Here is a 16743-nt window from a genome sequence, read left to right on the forward strand (position 1 = left end):
GACGCACCAGCCGTGGCGGCTGACATTGTCGTGATGCGGCGTAGGTTGTTAAAGTTCACTCCCCGGCGGCGGTGACGGAGCGAGGCAGGGAAGTGTACCAGAGCATCCGAGGGCAAGAGGCATTCCGGGAGCATTGACTCATGTTGGGAGCCAGGAGAGTTGTTCCTAGAGAGGATCCGGGAGGCTCGGAGTCGAGCCCTGGTGCCTCCACGCTTCCCACGGCGGCGGCGTTTCCATCGGCGACCGGCCAAGCCGTGGACAGTGATGAGGAAGGCCGGGACTTCCTCAAACAGTCGGCCAAAGGTTTGACTGAACTCCGGAGTCAAATGTCGAGAAACCCCCGCACTCGTTCGAAGAGCCAGAAGGGTGAAGCGATCATAACGAATGATCGAGTCAGGAAGAGCATCACAGGAGTAAGTAAGCCGAGAAAAAAGCAGGAGTAACGAGAAACACAAAAGCCAGAGCGGCTGACGGCGTGCCTCAACAGTTGGCGCCATCTTGCATGTCATCTGTATTCATACATGAGATAGGCCTGAAACTTTGACACTTGCTTTGTTTTAATAGCAATGCAATGACAGTGGTTATGGACATCAGAAAAAATCACTGGTAAAATAATCATGGAATTCTTTATTGATAATTTGGGGATAATGTGGATATAAAACCTAATTTATCCTAATAGAAGGGACTGTGGCAAATGTGTCACATTTTCTTGATGCAAGTAATTTACTGGGATTGGAACCTGATTTATAATAACAGATCCTAGTGCAATGGAACTCTGCTCTCTAAGTCAACAGGCAATTGAGCTCAGTTTTAACCTTAAGAAACTATCTTGTGATTCTTACCAATCGACTAGGGGTGTGTTTCTTCTAATATCTAAAAGTTGTAGATGCCACACAGGCTGGATGGACATCCCGGCCAGGAAAGGAAGCAGACCCGGAAGGAAGAGATGGACGGACAGCCCCTATAAAAGTAGAGATATCACTAGGGAACTGTTATTCCCCCAGCACACTAGATGGCAGCAGTCCTGGATATCCACACCCAGTGGGAAACCAGCAGGGCATGCTGGGAAATGTAATGTGGCAGGGCAGCCCTGCTGGGGTCACGGGGTGCCACAGGAGGGCGTTGCAGGGAAACAAGCTCCCTACTCGAATAATGGACTTCCGTGCGACCCAGAAATACTTCCATCGGGCAATAGCCCTGGCACCAGAAGTACTCCCGGGTCTGTAATAAAAGGGACCACACTCATCATCTGTGATGAAAGAGCCCAAGGCTCTGTCCAGGCCCCAGAAATGGGGAACAGGCTTTTAAAGTTTAAAAATGTCCCAGATGTCCAAAATGTATCAAAATATCCTTCAAGGAAGAGGAACCATAAAAAAAACACTGGCTTGAATAACTAATTCAAAAATAGAATATATATAGGATGTGGGTTCAGATCCTGCTACTGACACTGTGTGACCACGAGCAAGTTACTATTTCTGACTGTGCTCCAATTGGAAAACCAAAAGAAATGTAACCAAATGTATCATAAATGTTGTAAGTTGTTTTTGATAAAGGTGTCAGCCAAAATCCAATTCAAAAACCACAAACAAAAGCAAAATACCCAGAATCCTGGACATCACTATTTATAATGGATGGATTCTTTCCAACTGTTAAACAACAAACCACTAAAATACCTGATCACCAGCATCAAATATATTGGCTGATAGCAGTTTTTCACTGGTGATATCTGGGTGGTCCTGCCTCTTGAGGTACCACTCACAAAGCACAAGAGACATTAGGAGGACAGCACAAAATGCATGAAATCTACAGTACATAATAAATAAACTAAACATTATTAACAAAATTTACATAGTTAATTAAAATACATAAAAAATAATGCACCAGAATTAACAAAAAGGACAAAGGAAATGAAAATAAATAAAAATATAGAAATAAATAATAATATAATATATAAATAAAATTGATACATAAATAAATAAACACCATCATTATTGCACATTATAATGGTTCAGTCATTTTCTGATACTGTAATTTATCAGCAAATCTCCAGACCTGTTCTCCATCATGATCCAAAGCAGCAGTAATTTTACCTTAAGACTTAAACAGATTTTAATTCTTCTTCAGTACATCTTTCAAAAATGATCTATTTAAGAAAACTAAACTAGAGTTAGTCACAGACTCTACACAACCAAAACTATAATTCTAACTAAATAACATTATAAAGTAAATTTGAAAAGCATGTTTTAAAGTAGTCTACTAATACACTGTTGTATGAGCTATTTATATACAGCATGTATAATTTTATCTATTTTGTTTTCTTTTTAGAGGATAATTTTATTTGTTAGTTTCTGTTTTATTCTGTCAGTTTCATGATTAGTTTAGAAATTGCACAGTTCACTTTCATTACTGTCATATTTTCTTTCTTTTAACACCATTATGTCATGTGACCACAAACACTGCGCTGATGACATCATCAGATGTAAAGAGATAAATATGATGGTGACTTCACAATACTTTATCTGTTGGAGAATACAACAACCAATAAATGTTTTACTGATAGTTAACTTTTTTCAGATGGGCCCGAGTGGTAGGATTCTGTGTTTTGGTATTGACCTAATTCTGTCTTTGACATTTGATTTCATCTTGCTCTTTGGGTTAATGTTTACTCAGTTTGGTCTGACCTCCTGATTTTTGACCTTTGCTTGTTCTGACTATATCCTCTTCTGCTTAATCATCTCCTGGTCTAATTGTCCTCACAATAATCCTCTGGCATTTCAGTGTGTCCTTAAAACATATGTAATTTCACTGAATTTTATTATTACTGTTATTTTAGAATATTACTCTCTGTTCCAAAAATATTTAATAAAGAAAAATATAACAGACTAAAACAACATAAAATGCTCCAGCGTTCTAATCAGCTAGCTACCCCCTAAATCTACTAAATTTGTTATAATGATAACATTAACCATAAAGATCCAAGTAACTTTGACAAGAAAAACCAGTAACTAATCATTACTACAGAATGTCTCACAAAATTACAAAATGCAAAAATCAAAACAATATTTCCAAACCCATTTGCAATAAAACTCAAACATGTATGATTTATCTCATAATCTTATCAATTCTGTATCTGTACTTGCAAGTATAAGATTTAAAAATATACAATTAAACATAAACATCTGTTATCTCAACAATTTCACCGCAGCATTTTAACTGATACTATCAATTTTGCTGCAAAACTGCAACAAGATTCAGAAAAGAAAAATTACTGCAATTTTGGAGAAAACCTACAACTTGTTCCCTAGACCCAGTGCCAACAAAACTAGTAAAAAGTGCAATGGATGTTCTTGCAGCACCTATTCTTAACATTTCAGTATTATTAGTGCACAATAGTGCATGGCACAGTACCTGAGGCACTAAAAGTGTCAGTCATTAAACCATTGCTTAAAAAGTCTGACCTACACCCACACATTTTTAATAAATATAGCTTTAAATTACAACTGAGTTTATTTTCCAGAATCTATTATCAAGTGTTTTGAATTAAGTAAAATTCTCAGCAAAACCCAATAATTCTCCAGGTGTGGCAACTTTAATTTTTAAAAGTGTTGAAATAAACATTAAAAAAATTAAAATGTAATCTTGTGATAACAAGAGAAACTGAACAACTTAAATCACAACATCATTATTGTGAACACAGTGTGAAGGCTAATAAAATTCTAGCTAAATAAATCCAAAAGCAGTAAGTCTGCGATGCAATAATAAAAATCACCAAGGCAACTGAAAATAAAATCGGGGAGCATAAAGACATAACTAAAACATTTAAGAAGTACTATATGTCTTTATATTCTTCTCAGTGTAAAGAACGTGAAATACATGCTAAGGAATTTTTCGATAAAATATAAATACCACAACTCAATACTGATGAGTGCAGAAGAACTTGAAAAACCATCAACAAGTTTACAAATGGTAAATTTTGTAATGGTAAATGGTAAATTCACAAATGGTAAAATTCTGGAAGGTAAATAAACCAGAATTCTACACCAAATATTCTGACAACCACTAATAACTGTTTTTCCAAAGATAACAACAAAAATAAGTACTTACTACAATGTGCATCATATAGACCAGTTTCACTCCTGAATAGTGAAGGTCATTTAGAAGGTGATTTTTGTTTCTTAGAGAATAGGCTATGTACAAAACATTTTTATAATGTGGCAAGAATTCATTGAAGTTATTTTAGAATAAGCATGCTGAGTTATGATTGACTATCTCATATTATCATTTGTTTGATCATATTTAAAAAAAGATTTTTTTGTTATGTTTTTTGCCCTTGTCTCTCTTCTTTCTCTCTTTCTCTTGGATGGGGATTGAATCTTATCTTTCTTTTGCTTTTTTATATTTTATATTCATTTCAAAGTAAATGGCTGTATCTGTTAAGTTATTGTTGCTTTTTTAACTGAGTAGAATGCCATTGTAGTGCTCTAGTTTTTGAAAAAAATAAAAACAGTAATGAACAACAATCTATCTAGTTATTTTAACTGTCTGTTTTTTTTGTCAAAACCATCTAGTTAAGAAAATTATGTCACATAAAAAGCCACCAAAAGCTCAGAATGATTGCCAAACATTTACCAAAAATGATAGCAATCAAATTAAAATTCAGAGACATTCCTGATGAATGTTGAGGAATCTTAAAATGCATTTTAAGACACCTTACATCAATTATAGATACCTTTTCTGAAAATACATCTCTTTCAAGACATGTTAAATGCATTTTATGGATATCTCATATGCATTTTAAAATACAGTATTTTAAAATGACACTGGCAAGCTGCACTGAAAGAATGAAAGAGAATATGTTCTAAATTCAAAAATGTACTTTATTGCAATGTGTGGAGTATAAAGGTTCACAGAGTCTAAGCTGAGTCAATAAAAAAGATGCTGCGCTGGTATAACAAAGTGTTCCCAAGCAACAAGAGAGATCAGCTCTGTTAAAGAGACTGTGAAGTGAAGTATTTTTTCATTCACATAAAAAAGCTCACTGAATGTGCTTTGATAGATAGATAGATAGATAGATAGATAGATAGATAGATAGATAGATAGATAGATAGATAGATAGATAGATAGATAGATAGATAGATAGATAGATAGATAGATAGATAGATAGATAGATAGATAGATAGATTTGGAAGAACAGAATAATTGATGGGTGAATGCTGTGCACATGCAAATCATCTATCTAAGAAGCATATGTACATACTGTATTAATATAGCATTTCTTTCTATGTTACAGCAACATAACTTACTTAGTTATCATTCATTCAAATTATGTATTAAACCAAAATAAATTCCAAAGCAATTAATACCTAAAACTTACAAGAAATGTTAGATATGAGTTCTAAAAGTGGCACATAAATTTTGTTGTGTTGTTCTATACACAAATATAACTTGTCTTTGATAACTAAAAACAAATTGTTCATGGCACTTGCCCTGGTTCTAATAAGGTTGAGTGGGGTGAATGTACATAAAGATGATATTTCCCTGTATATTTGCTCAAAAATGACAAGAAAAGTTTGGGGAGACAATTTAAGGGCAGCACTTATGTACAACATATAAAAAAAGCACTATAATGACTAAATTATAACTTATAAAAAGGACTATAATGACTAAATTAAGTTGCAACAAAAAGGCACTGGTTTTACACACAGTGTGAATATTGAAAAAAGGCCAAAATAAAAATATACAAATAGTTATGTAGAGTCAACCCTGAATTTTAATTAACATCTTCATATCTATGAAGCACTATGTTTGTTTTTTTGTTCTTTGTGTACAGCTTTGTTTCTAAAGCCACAGACTTGAGTCACACTGGTATTTCTCATCATTAATCAGAAATTTGCACTATAACTTTCACCTTTACCCCACTGAGGTGAGGGACAGGTTTGGCTTGGTTTAGGAGTGAGTGGCAATAAACACTAGTGTGTGATCTATCAACACAGAAATAACAACTTCCAAATGTGATAATTATATGATATTTAGAATGCTTGACTTTCCATCACAAAATCTAAGTATTTGCCACCCATTACACTTAACTTTTCCTTTGTCTTCAGAGTTACTTATTCAAATTTGGGTTCTTTGAATCAGAAGTAAAAGACCAAGAATACTGCATACAAAGAAGCTATTCAATACTAGCAAAGGTTATGACCTAAATACAATTAAGTTTAAGAGTTATAAATTTAATATAGAATTTATACTTGCTTTATACATTTCTGTCTTTCCACTTTCTCATCTGGGCAGGGTCATGTATCTCATATAGTACAAAACGAGAACCTAAGAATTTTGACTAATGACAGGATAAAATTCAGCCCATCAAGTTCATCTGGTGAGAAAATACAGTAACCCATTAATTTCAAAGGAAATGACAATAGGTACTGCTGCCAAAGCAAATCCCATTACGGTACTTTCCCAAACTATCACTAGCTTTAATTAACTGGAAAGTTTGAAAACTATGTTTCTAAAATCATGAAGTGAAAACATTTTGTATAAAGCCATCCATCCATCTTCTGAACCAGTTTTCATTCAAATAAAGAACAGTAATGTTCTGTCGCTTTGCAGAAATTACCACTGAATGAGGATCAGTTAATTTTATATACATATTGTAGCTCTCATTCACACTGGGCCAATTTACAACCATCAAATAATTTGACTTAGTCATCTTTGAGATGTTGGAGGAAAACAGTGCACTTGAAGAAAGTCTACGCTGATGAAAAAAAAAAGAGTACTGCATGAAACTGAAATCAACAACCTGCAGCTGTTGCTGGTCACTATGTCACTTTACCTTTCCCATGTATAAAATGTCCTATCTATGCATTATTCATGAGCCATATATAAAAAGGATATCGTGAAAAAGGACATCAATCAGCAAAGTGAAAAATTACTGTAACATTGCATCATATTAAGTAGATTATTAATGGTAAATGTTTACAACTGTGAGAAAAGACAGAAAAACAAAGCAGTCCCATAACTATTAGAACATCTCCGAGGTGCTCGCTATAAAATGTAAAATGTTCATGCTTCTCAGACAGTGTACATTGTAGGAGTTTAAGAATACTAAAAATGTTCTGTAGTTTAAGATGATGTGTGAGCAGCAAAGCAGAAAGTACATTTCAGTTAAATTCACTATTAATACAACAGTGACCTCTTTGGCTGGTAATGTGCTGTAAAATGAAAGAAGAGCTGTTGTGTATCCAGGGCAAAAATATTGGCAATAAGATGTTCTTCGCCATTTTTTATCTTCTGACAGTTTATGAAGTTTAGTGGTTTACCATTATAAACAAATCTAATACTTGAGAAACATAATAAAAATGGTATTGTCAAATAACTTTACTGTGATACTTAAATACAGTATAGTCTCATTCTGAGCTTCTAATCTGTGGAAGTGATATGACACCAACTACATTATCTGGTACGGATAAATAAATTTCTATATTTTATCAGAAATAATATTTTAGTGACACACACACATAACTGTATTATGTTGTATATATAAAACTACTACAAGACTTCCAAAAACTATTAGTGTCATTTGTTCTGTGAATTGATTCACTTTATACTTAGTAACATTATAGTGATTTGAAAGAAGACACCAAACTAAACACGCTTATAAAAATACTTCTGTTAGAAAGGTTAGTTACTAAGAGCTCTGTTAAAATAAGACCTCCAACCATTGCATGAACATTGCCTTTTGCTTAGAAACCAAATTAGAAGTTTTTTTGTTCCTTTGCCAGCTGTCTTTACCACCCAGCATAAAGGTTAAATGACTGTCCAGTAAAAACTCACAAAAAAATCTGCTTACTGCTTTAAAAAGTGTCATTATGTCTATCCCTTTCATGAACTTTGTCACTATAGTACTTCATAATCTTTACAGAGAAAGGGCAAACTTTGCAGATATCATGCTAAAAGAAACAAGTACCATAATGTAACTGAAAAATGAATGTATTTCAAGTGATGAATGGTGTGGCTGCATGACAGCAATTTCAGCTTAAGCCTGGAAAAAACAAAAAGTTTTACCAGCTTAAATCTTATTGCATTTCATGTAATAAATTCAGTTACAAAAAAAATATCATACCTTTGCAACAAAATAAAATACAGTAATCCCTCCTCCATCGCGGGGGTTGCGTTCCAGAGCCACCCGCGAAATAAGAAAATCCGCGAAGTAGAAACCATATGTTTATATGGTTATTTTTATATTGTCATGCTTGGGTCACAGATTTGCGCAGAAACACAGGAGGTTGTAGAGAGACAGGAACGTTATTCAAACACTGCAAACAAACATTTGTCTCTTTTTCAAAAGTTTAAACTGTGCTTCATGACAAGACAGAGATGACACTTCTGTCTCACAATTAAAAGAATGCAAACATATCTTCCTCTTCAAAGGAGTGCGTGTCAGGAGCACAGAATGTCACATAGATAGAGAAAACAATCTCTAGCAAACAAATCAATAGGGCTGTTTGGCTTTTAAGTATGCGAAGCACCGCGGCACAAAGCTGTTGAAGGCGGCAGCTCACACCCCCTCCGTCAGGAGCAGGGGGAGAGAGAGAGAGAGATAGAGAGAGAGACAGAGTTTGTTTTTTAGTCAAAAATCAATACGTGCCCTTCGAGCTTTTAAGTATGCGAAGCACCGTGCAGCATGTCGTTTCAGGAAGCAGCTGCACAAAAGATAGCAACGTGAAGATAATCTTTCAGCATTTTTAGATGAGCGTCCGTATCGTCTAGGTGTGCGAACAGCTCCCCTGCTCAATCCCCCTACGTCAGGATCAGAGAAAGCGCAAGAGAGAGAAAGAGAAAAGTAAGTTGGGTAGCTTCTCAGCCATCTGCCAATAGCGTCCCTTGTATGAAATCAACTGGGCAAACCAACTGAGGAAGCATGTACCAGAAATTAAAAGACCCATTGTCCGCAGAAATCCGCGAACCAGCAAAAAATATATATTAAAATATACTTACATATAAAATCCGCGATGGAGTGAAGCCGCGAAAGGCGAAGCGCGATATAGCGAGGGATCACTGTATTCACACATTTATGAAACCCTTTGATATTTTAAATACACAATTACATTATATAGAGTATAAAATGCAACATTAGGCATTAGCAAAAGCCTGTTGACTTTTTGGCTGAATGAAAATAATAACAATATTTACAATATTTAGAAATCGCCTAAAATATTACTACTCCTTAAAGCAGATTAGACCTTTCCACTGAAAAAGGCCTTCCATAGCAGAATTAACAGAAATGTAAATATCCAATATATATATGTAATATGTTCAAAATATGAATGCTAATGTCATTGTGAAACATGTTTTATAGTGGATGTTTTCTAAATTCACAATTGTGGTTTTCCTATAAAGAATTAAGATACAACAGTAAGCATTAAAAAATAAAAAGCATGTTACTTTATTGTCACTATATTGTATGTGATCATCCATACTAACTCTTAATGGTTTAAAAAAATATAGTCCTTTACATTTTAAAGCTAAGGTGAGACTGTGAACCAGCTACATAATTTTGGTTAATGCTAGACATGACTTAACCATGGAAAGGTGCTGAAAAGGCAATAACACAGAAATACATTATACCAAAAAATGAAAATCAAACATGTGTTCTGAAACTTTTTAACCAGCAATTGTATTGAGGGTTTTTTATAGACAATGAGCAAATAAATACGATAGACACAGTGAGAGTTCTAAAAATATGTAGTAAAATGTTTTACTATTTAAAATATTCTTAAGAGTCAAAACATTATCAGTTTCCAAAAGATGAAAAGAAAGATCTATTACTTGGAATTTCTCCTTTGACTGTCTTCATACAATTAACACATTTATCTGCCTCGATCACAGAGAAATGATTTATAAAAAAAATATACAGGTATATATATTATGAATAATAAAATACTCACAGTCTAGACAGTGCAGGATTCTTCTGGAAAAGTAGTTCTGGTAGACTATGTAGTTGATTACGATTTAGGCGCCTAAATTTAAGGAGAAAAAGGTAACTTTTAACACCTTAGAAGTATTTCTAAAAGCATATATTGTAAACACCAAATGAAATACTATTGATAAAAAATCTGCATATTCCCAATAATGTTAACATTTAATAACTTTCTACCTATCTTGAATATATGGTGCACCATATTCATCCATCTTGTGCACTTGCTTATTTTAGTCCAGGGTCACAAGATTCCTTTGACAGTATCATTTGGTGTAAGAAGGAAACCAACAAAACACTGATATAATACAGCAAACAAACTTTATTCCATCTTATTGTGAGTCTGTTTTTTAGTACAGTGTTATGAGAAGCTAAAACACAACTGGTCAATTGAAACAACTGCCAATTAACCTAACATTCATGTCTGTGGGATGTGATAGGAAACTAAAATGGGCAACCTCTGCACTGGCAGTGACAGGCCAATAAGTAAACCAAGTTCCTTAGAAGTGGAAAGCAGCACCATTAAGATCTGTTTCACTCTTCATCCTGAACCATATTCAACCTGTAATAAAATGAAACATTCATTGACATGAAAAGAGAATTTCTGCAATGTCATGCATATTGCTTCTTTCATTTTTTACTTTGAAGGAAAAACTAAAATATAATTTAGGCAGACCTAAGGCCCCACTGCTCGTTTTGCTCACTAACCCCCAGCAGAATGCCTAACGACCTTCCGTGACAAGACCCTAAAGGTTGCTGAGGGTTGTGTTGGTGTTACCAGTGATCCCAGAAGGAGGCGTTTCATCTCGCAGGGAACTCTGGATATCATTGCAAGGAGTCGCAGCACATGGCTTAATGGTAACTCCGGTCTGTACTGGGAACTGAGAAATACAGCTGCAAATAATCTAAGGGCAGATAAGGAGGCATTTGTTATAGGAATCTGTGAGCAAGTGACACACCATCTATGGTCTATTGGTGAAATTCTCAATGCTGGTGGTAAGGCTGTCCTTCTGGCATTGCAAGCAATCTTTGCTTCCATTTGGGAGATGGGTGTCTTCCCAACTGACTGGAAAACGGGATTTGTCGCCCCTATCTGGAAAGGTAAGGGTGATGGGCTGGATTGTGGAAACTACAGGGGAATAACACTGCTCTTGGTGCAGGATAAGATCCTTGCTAGGGTCATCCTCAATAGGATCTGTGATCACTTCTGACCTACCAGCAAACCGGAGCAGTCTGGATTTATGCCTAAGAAGTCTACCATCGACTACATCCTGGCACTGAGGGTTCTCCTGGAACGCAAACGTGAATATCAGCAGAGTTTCTTTGCAGCCTCTGTCAATTTTCATAAAGTGTTCAACTCAGTTGATCGAGCTGCCCTGTGGGACATCCTGAGACTTTGCGAGATCCTCTCAAAGTTGCTGGATATCACGGCCTGCCTCTACACAGGTACTGTGAGTTGATTCTGGGGTTCGTCAAGGGTGTGTTCTTGCTCCTAATCTGTTCAATGCTTTCATGGACTGGGTGTTAGGCAAGGTCATGAGGTCCAGTGGCTGGAGCATCTGTTGGTTTTGAAATATTCACTGATCTTGACTTTGCTGACTAAGCTCTGATTATTGCAGTGTCAATGGAGGCTCTCACTGGAGGCTCTCGAGACTGATCGAGGAGTCTGAGTGTCTGGGCTTGCGAGTGTCCTGGATAAAAACCAAGATCAAGGCCTTTAACAACCTCTTGGGCACAGCCATCAGCAGTGTATCTGTCTGCGGATAGCGTGTTGACCTTGTTGAGAGGTTTACTTCCCTTGGCAGTGACATTCTTGTCTCTGGTGACTCTTCCTATGAAGTCAGTACACGGATTGGGAGAGCATGAGGTCTCTGGAAAGGGGTATGTGGTGCACCCGATATCTATTCAAAAGAATGAAGCTCCAAATCTTTGGAGTCCTGGTGCTTCCTGTCTTGCTATATGATTGCGAGACATGGACGCTATCCAGTGACCGGAGACGAACACTGGACTCCTTCAGTACTGTGTCTTTTCAGAGAATCCTTGGGTACTGCTGGTTTGACTTTTTGTCAAATGAGTGGTTGCTCACGAAGTCCTGAATGAGGCACATTACTTACATTGTGACGGAACATCAGTTACGCCCCTACAGCCATGTGGCGTGATTCCCCAAGGGTGATCCTGCATGCAGAATCCACATTGTTCAGGGCTCAAGCAGCTGGACCAAGCCAAGGGGACGCCCACATAACACCTGGCTGTGGCAGATAGATGGTGATTGCTGGAGGGTGGGACTGGACCGCATGTCTGCCTGGGGGGGATGCCAACCAAGACCTGACCTGTCTATTTTAAATACCAATGAATAATAAAATGCAATAAAATGTAAAAATAGAAATGTAGAAGTAAAAAAGTAAAACGTAATAAAAAGTAAATAAAATATTAGATTTAATTAACGCCTCATCAAAAACAGTATTATCAATTATTTTATTCTCTAACATACATTCTATAAACGCTGCTTTTTTGCACTTCTGTTCGCATATTGTTCGGGATATTTTGCTCTTTCTTGATGTACTTGATTTTTATTATATGCAGCTATTTTTACTTCATTTTCTTTTTTTCGATGTTCATTATCAACTCTTGGCGCTGTTTTTCTATCGCAATCTAAACTTCAATGTTCTTGGATAGATAATTTGCTTTTCTTCCTTGCCTTTACACCCAACTGTGTTGAAAGGTGAGTTAGCAGCACTGAGAGTGTCACACGGAGAGAGGAGGTGCACAGCAGGAGTAATGATTGGGCAAGCAGTGTGGCGGGGAGTAGTCAAGGATGAATAATACAGACACAATCGAAAACTTTTTTAATATAATAGAGAGATAAAATTGACAATATTCAAGAAATTGCACTGTATTTTAAATAACATTTAATTAAAAATCCTTACATTGGAGGCAACCATTTCATAAAAATTGTAGAAATTTTGAATGTATTAGTGTTTTTTTTTTATTAACAATCACATGAAAGCACAAGAAATGCATCTGAGACATGTTTTGTATAAGAAATTGTTGAAAACAAATAAGAATATAAAGAAACTCTCTTTTAAATCACATAATGTATTGAGAAAGTAGGGAATGCATATTCAGTTTGAACTGTAGATATTAACTGGTGTTTACTGGAAATAAGAATGTTTTCCTGTATTCATTATCCTAGTAAATGTAATTGTTGAAATGAAATAAACAGCTATACATGTAATTAAAAAGTCTCACATACTGGTCACAGCCCATGATTTTTTTTTAACATCTGTAGACAGATCAATGTCTTAATTTCATTTAAATAGTATCTACCGATAAAGGTGATAGAACAAAAAAAAAATCATGCTATTAATTAACATTTTGCAGCCCATTGTGTAATTAAAATAAACACAAATGCAAATTTTGCATGTGGAAAAAATAAGTTCACTCCTATATTTATCATTACCTCAAGTATCTAAAATTAGAATCAGGTGCACCAGGTCAGGTTCAAATGATTACAACATCATTAGAAAGGATTCTCATATAGTATGCCTTATTTAAACCTCAGACATTTAGCTGAGTAACATTTGCTCTTTGTTTTTGAAGTGTATGTTGTCACCATGTCCAGACAGAATGAGTTCTTTGAGGCCTTTATAAGCAAGGATATAATGTACATGTATACGAGTATGAGAAATGATTTTAAAGACTCTCAGAACTCAAAAATCAATCATTACACTGTCCAGAAGATTATCCTACATGTGGAGAAAATCTCAAGCAACGGCCATGCTGACAAAGCATGTTCAGCCTAAAAGCAGAATATAAGACGCTGAGTCTCAAAGAACCCCAGAATTTAACCACAGGACTTACAAGTAGCTCTTGCCACGGTCAATGATAAAGTGAACACGAGTGCACACATTAGAAAGAGGCAGCACAAATTTGATCTACATAGAAGATGCATCAGGAGGTAACATTTGCTGTCAAGAAAGAACATCAGGGCAAGACTAAAGTTTGCTCATTAACACTTTGGCAAGAACCAAAGACCAAGACTTCTGAGACAATGTGCTCTGGACAGACAAGGCAAAGGTACAGTTATTTGGCAACAGTAACAGAAGACATGTTTGGAGAAAACCAAAGACAGCATTTGACCAGAAGAACCCGATACCAACTATAAAGCACAGTGGTGAAAATGGTGTGGTTGGGGTTGCTTTGTTGCATCATGACATGGGCAGCTCACCATAATAGAATCTACTGTAAATTCTTCATTGTACAAGAAGGTGCTTAAGAATAAAGGGTGACCATCTGGCAGAAGAAAGAAGCTCAACCAAATGTGGGCAATGCAACATAACCTAAAACATACCAGTAAATTCACCAACAAATGGCTGAAGAAAAAAGGGTGTGGTATCTGGAGTGGCCAAGTAAACGCCCACATCTGAATCCCACTGTGATGCTGTACATGCAAGACATCACTTAAGCATAGCAGAGATGGAAGAATTATGCTTGGAGGAGTGGGAAAACCTTCCCCTCAGTTGATGTCAGAGACTGGTAAACAGTTATAGGAAATTCCTACTTGAGGCTCTTTCTGCCAGCGGGCAATACCATCTATTAGACCCACGGGTGTACTTACTTGTTTCACTGACAGAAATAATAATCAGTTAATTTTTCTTCAATTAAATTATTGCAGTCATATTTCCACTGTTTTTTTTTAAATTACATTCCCTTTATTTAAAATACTATTTAAATAAAAATCTAATCTTAATATGTTCACATATGCTAAAAAGAAAAAAATGTTGTACATAGTTTTCACAGGACTGGATTTTCTTGCTTTGTATTTTTTGAGCAGGAACAGTTAGTTAAACATCCTTATTATTACTAGTTCTTATTATTACCAGACAAAAAAATAATAATTAAGAGAGAGCAACTAAGTATCTCACAAAGGCAAACAGAATTCTATCAATTTAGCTTAACAACACTTTTTTCACTATTTTTTCAACTTTTTGAAGTAATGTCAAGAAATAAATAATGTTCCAGCTTAACAGCATATGAGGATGCTCTTAAAAAAACTTTTCATTTAGTGACTTAAGTTCAGAGCACGAAAACTGTATTAACATATTAAACTGAACTCTAATTAATCAAATTAATTGTATCTATGGGAGATAAAAAGTGCTTAAGTGTTTGCCATGCTTTACGCTTTTTTCAAACAAAACTCAAGCACTCGACTTCAACTTTTTACACTTAAAAATAATGTTACAGGTTTTCATCAATGAGACACTTTAAGTGCTGGGATCTCATAGCGGTTATTCACGCTCTAACGGCGAGCAGACCGAGGATTAAAACGCTGTAGCCATGTTGGGAAACAGCTGTTCATGGCATAGGGGAAGGAGCGATTAAACCCAAGAGACACTCACAGTCTTTCCAGCTCCTTCAAGTCATCAAACACCCCTCGCTCAATGGTTCCAATTTGATTCTCCATCAGCTGTCTGAAAAGAGTTAGAAAAAAAAAAGTCAAATATACAGAGAAGAAGTATTCATCATGCCATGTAAATATGTCACTTTAAAGATAAAATGACAGTAAACGAACTTTAAACGTTAAAAGACAAAACGACAGTGAACGAGCGGAACTTTTCAGGCTGCATTAAAGGTTATTGCAATTTATGTATTTGTAGCAACGGTGTTGCAAGTTTTGGCTGCTTCAACTTTTACAAGGAAAAGGGCGCAATGAGCTGCGCGGGCTCGCGTCAGGCGCGCAACAGCAGAATGAAGGCACGCCAGCTCCTCCGGGCGCCCCTCCACTACGACAACTTCACTTTAATATCCCTGAAGGCAGTTTTGTAGTACAGTACATCAAAATAACTAATAAACGTTCTGAAGTCATTTGAGTTTTCTTTTTATGCACCACGAGGAAACCCCCACATACAGTACGATATACAGTACTGCACGACTCGTCTTGACGTCAAGCTTTTTATATAAAATTTCAAGATTTTTGTTCGCCCGTATAGGTCGAAAAGCTTTCATTTTCAGATCATTTTGGGACTATATTTTGTGCAGGAGTAAACCAATAGATATCTTCTGCAAAAATTAACAGGATTTAAAGTTGTGCATGCCATATTCAGAGGCAACTCATCTCCGAATCTTGACCTTGCAATCTCTCTTGACAACTCGGTTATCGTCCCCTCAAAAACGGCAAGAAGTCTTGGTGTCACTCTAGACGAAGAATTGTCTTTCTCTCCACACATCAGCAACCTCTCCAGGTCCTGCAGATATCTCCTTTACAACATTAGGAGAATCCGCCCCTTTCTCACTACAGAGGCTACTCAGCTTCTCGTCCAGACCTTGGTCATCTCTAAGCTGGACTACTGCAACTCTCTGCTGTCTGGACTTTCACTAAAGGTAACACGACCACTTCAACTGATCCAGAATGCAGCTGCAAGACTCGTTTTTGATATTCCCAAATTCTCGCACACTACACCTCTGCTGCGGAACCTGCACTGGCTCCCTGTGGCTGCCCGCATCAGGTTCAAAACCCTAACACTTGCCTTTAAGGCCAAAACTGGAGCTGCACCACCTTACATATCAGCACTGGTCAAGCAGCGTGTCACTTCTCGCTGTCTCAGAACAGCAAGCACTGCACGTCTCGAACCACCCTTACTTAAAAGAAGAGGACGACATGCATCAAGACTCTTTGCAGTGTTGGCTCCTCAGTGGTGGAACGAACTTCCTCTTGCTGTACGAACAGCGGAGACCCTCACTGTCTTCAAACGTCGCCTGAAGACACA

The 16743-nt window shown here is 36.4% G+C and overlaps 1 protein-coding gene across 2 annotated transcripts in view; it reads right to left on the minus strand.

Annotated features, from left to right (window-relative positions):
• Nucleotides 1–16743, minus strand: part of slit1a (slit homolog 1a (Drosophila)) — a 342025-nt gene that overhangs the window by 278054 nt on the left and 47228 nt on the right. For both annotated transcript variants that reach the window (XM_028795698.2, XM_051922445.1), the window contains exons 3-4: nucleotides 15376–15447; nucleotides 9948–10019 (exon numbers count right to left, since the gene is read on the minus strand). In XM_028795698.2, the coding sequence (XP_028651531.1) occupies nucleotides 9948–10019; nucleotides 15376–15447 (144 nt within the window). The remainder of the gene's footprint in view (nucleotides 1–9947; nucleotides 10020–15375; nucleotides 15448–16743) is intronic.

Source organism: Erpetoichthys calabaricus, chromosome 2, assembly GCF_900747795.2.
Source record: "Erpetoichthys calabaricus chromosome 2, fErpCal1.3, whole genome shotgun sequence".
In the NCBI taxonomy this organism is placed as follows: domain Eukaryota; kingdom Metazoa; phylum Chordata; class Cladistia; order Polypteriformes; family Polypteridae; genus Erpetoichthys; species Erpetoichthys calabaricus.